Source organism: Sinocyclocheilus rhinocerous, unplaced genomic scaffold (genome assembly GCF_001515625.1).
Source record: "Sinocyclocheilus rhinocerous isolate Xijiao unplaced genomic scaffold, SAMN03320098_v1.1 scaffold269, whole genome shotgun sequence".
In the NCBI taxonomy this organism is placed as follows: Eukaryota; Metazoa; Chordata; class Actinopteri; order Cypriniformes; family Cyprinidae; genus Sinocyclocheilus; species Sinocyclocheilus rhinocerous.
The window spans coordinates 623860-627365 of NW_015652298.1; the positions used below are offsets into that span (position 1 = coordinate 623860).

At 38.1% G+C, this 3506-nt stretch overlaps 1 protein-coding gene across 1 annotated transcript; it reads left to right on the plus strand.

The window, feature by feature from the left end:
• Nucleotides 1-1668: 1668 nt before the first annotated feature.
• LOC107714484 (protein kish-B-like) lies at nucleotides 1669-2711 on the plus strand (the record flags this gene model as incomplete). Its single annotated transcript, XM_016520327.1, has 2 exons — nucleotides 1669-1843; nucleotides 1928-2711. Coding segments are annotated over 2 exons (258 nt in total), but the record flags the coding sequence as incomplete, so codon positions are not given.
• Between the last annotated feature and the right edge of the window lie 795 nt (nucleotides 2712-3506).

A 3506-nucleotide genomic window follows, 5' to 3' on the forward strand; every position in this document is an offset into this window, starting at 1 on the left:
GTATTACACTTATTGTTTTTATGCTTAAACCCTTTTTCGTCTTTGACCCAAACACATACACGGTCAAAAGTTTGGAATAAAAAGAAGCCTCTTATGCTCACCGAGACTGCATTATTTGATCAAAATACACCAAGTATAACATTGCTAATAAGAATAAATGTTTTCTTGAGCAGCAAATCAGCATATTAGACTGATTTCTGAAGATCCATGTGACTGAAGACTGGAGTAATAATGCTGAAAATTCAGCTTTGATCACAGGAATAAATTACATATCGAAATGTGTGTGTATATATATACAGTGGGTACGGAAAGTATTCAGACCCCCTTAAATTTTTCACTCTTTGTTATATTGCAGCCATTTGCTAAAATCATTTAAGTTAATTTTTTTTCCTCATTAATTTACACACAGCACCCCATATTGACAGAAAAACACAGAATTGTTGACATTTTTGCAGATTTATTAAAAAAGAAAAACTGAAATATCACATAGTCCTAAGTATAGCACCCATTTGATCTAATACAGCCATGAGTCTTTTTGGGAAAGACGCAACAAGTTTTTCACACCTGGATTTGAGGATCCTCTGCCATTCCTCCTTGCAAATCCTCTCCAGTTCTGTCAGGTTGGACGGTAAACGTTGGTGGACAGCCATTTTTAGGTCTCTCCAGAGATGCTCAATTGGGTTTAAGTCAGGGATCTGGCTGGGCCATTCAAGAACAGTCACAGAGTCGTTGTGAAGCCACTCCTTCGTTATTTTAGCTGTGTGCTTAGGGTCATTGTCTTGTTGGAAGGTAAACCTTAGTTCCAGTCTGAGGTCCTGAGCACTCTGGAGAAGGTTTTCATCCAGGATATCCCTGTACTTGGCCGCATTCATCTTTCCCTCGATTGCAACCAGTCGTCCTGTCCCTGCAGCTGAAAAACACCCCCACAGCATGATGCTGCCACCACCATGCTTCACTGTTGGGACTGTATTGGACAGGTGCCTGGTTTTCTCCACACATACCGCTTAGAATTAAGGCCAAAAAGTTCTATCTTGGTCTCATCAGACCAGAGAATCTTATTTCTCACCATCTCGGAGTCCTTCAGGTGTTTTTTAGCAAACTCCATGCAGGCTAGAGTGAAAAATTTAAGGGGGTCTGAATACTTTCCGTACCCACTGTATATATATATATAGAGAGAGAGAGAGAGAGAGAGAGTATAATTTAAAATAATTATATAGAAAATATTTATTTTAAATTGTACGAATATTTCATTTTATTGTACTTTTGATCATAAACATTAAAAATCTGCATTAAAAATACATAGTGTTTCCCAAAGGCAACATACCTAAACATCACTTAAAATTATTTTCAAAAAAGTTTTACTTTAAGTAAAATTCAATTTAAACACATGTTTTAAGCTGCTTGTAACTAGGGCTGGGTATCGTGTTCGATACTTTTTAGGCACCGACCGAATTGCCTCGACCAGCCCCCTTAGATGTAAGGCTACATTTACACTGGTTTATGTTTTAAAATGAAAACGATCCTCGTCATACTGGCGTTTCAAAAACTTTTTTTAGATAATGTAATCTTGTTAAAATTGATTTCATAAAATAGGTATCGAAAAAAGTATCGTTCAGGAACCGGTATCGAAGTCAAGGTATCGGTATCGATATCGAAATTTTTTGAACGATACCCAGCCCTACTTGTAACAGAGTGTGCTCTTCATTCACAGTGTACTCTTTCGACGGCATTCTTGTATTCGGGCTTCTTTTCATTTGCACGTGTGCTTACCTGAAGAAGGTCCCTCGTCTGAACAGCTGGCTCTTGTCTGAGAAGAAGGGTGTCTGGGGAGTCTTTTACAAAGGTTAGTGCTCTGTTGGAGCTGCACTGAAGATCATTATGCTGCAGTGAGTTTTCACGCTCTCTGTGTTTTCTCTTCTGTCTGCAGCTGCAGTAATAGGCACACGGCTCCACATCGCTGTGGGGGCGTCCTGTATGTGTATGGCGTTCTACCTGATTTTTCTGAAATGACCCGGATGAATCGCTCTCTCTGGACACTGGACTGAACGCCAATAGAAATGATTGCTGGCGAGTATCGCCGGCTGCTGGAGGAGATGCACAGAGAGCCGACTCCACCTGCAGTTTAGCACCCATTTAAGACCTGCTTTGCATTTTTGTAAATGTTTAACTTAAGATTAGATTTCGGGTAAACTCTGTTTTAGTTATGAGTTAAACGGTAACTGAAGCACCTACTTATGGATTCAAACGTCACATCTTTTTCTTGCGTTGTTCTCTCAAACATGCACACTTTTTGCTTGGGCTTAGAGGGATACAGTTAAGAAGGCAGAAAAACTATGTTATCTTGTACAAAGTTGTTTTTATAAAAATGCCATTTACTGAGAGCTTCCATATTTTAGCTTTTGGCATCCTGAATGGCTTATGTCATTATTCAAATGTTTGTAATAAACATAAGACCTGTTGTTTGCAGCATGGAAGTTTTCCATAGACTTCATGGAAACTTTCATGTTAAAATAGGCAAACTACTCATGCTATTAGATCGAAACAAAACTTGTACAACATAATTTTTTGATACCACATATGTCCTGGAATATTATATTGTACACCATGTGAATTCTTTGTAAAGACGTGTCTGTTTGGTTCAGTTTGATAAATACACTGCTAACCTGGCTCACATAAAACCACAATAAACATATGGACATGCTTTCATATTATATGTGGATAATATATTATTGGGGAAATACACTACAAGTTGGATCTTAAATATAATCGAATGAGGGTTTCAGCTTGCTAACTGTTTATTAACCATGCTAATGTCACTTTTTAACACTTAAAGCAGCACAATGTAACTTTTTGTGTTCAAAATTTGCTAAATGTATATAATGAGCGAGTACATCATGAATTCATCTTCCAAACCGCGTTTTTGTCTTATTCCGAATCACTACGGTACACTAATAATAAGTACTTATATTTGGACTATTGTAGCCTGGTCGGGTCGTCACCGCTGCGGAGGAACACATACCTGCGTGAATCGCCATAGACATAAACTTAGAGAAGTAGCTCCGGTTGGAATGTTCTTCCGCGGGATGTGTGCAGTTCTGTTTATTAACCGCTAGAGCGCCAAAAGTTACATAGTGCTGCTTTAAGTCAAGAATTAACATAGGATGCTTCTGCTGATGCTAAATGTGTGGACTCCCTTTTCTTGTGTTGATGCGGTTTTGTCTATTACACGGCATAAATGTGTACATGCCAAGATGTTCTTTTGTATTTATGCATTCAAATGCATGTCCTAAAGCGTATCTGAACCTATCATCAACTCTTCATGTTCAAAAGTCAACAATGGAAGTAAAACGTTTCGTTTAGCCTGTAAATGTACACAGTAATTGCTCTATAGAAAATGATAGCTGTTGGGGGTTCATATTTATGAACATGTGGAACATAATAAATGCTTGATATAAAATCCTATGCAACACAATACTGTGTGTGAAGACGTTTCTTTGTGTGTGTGT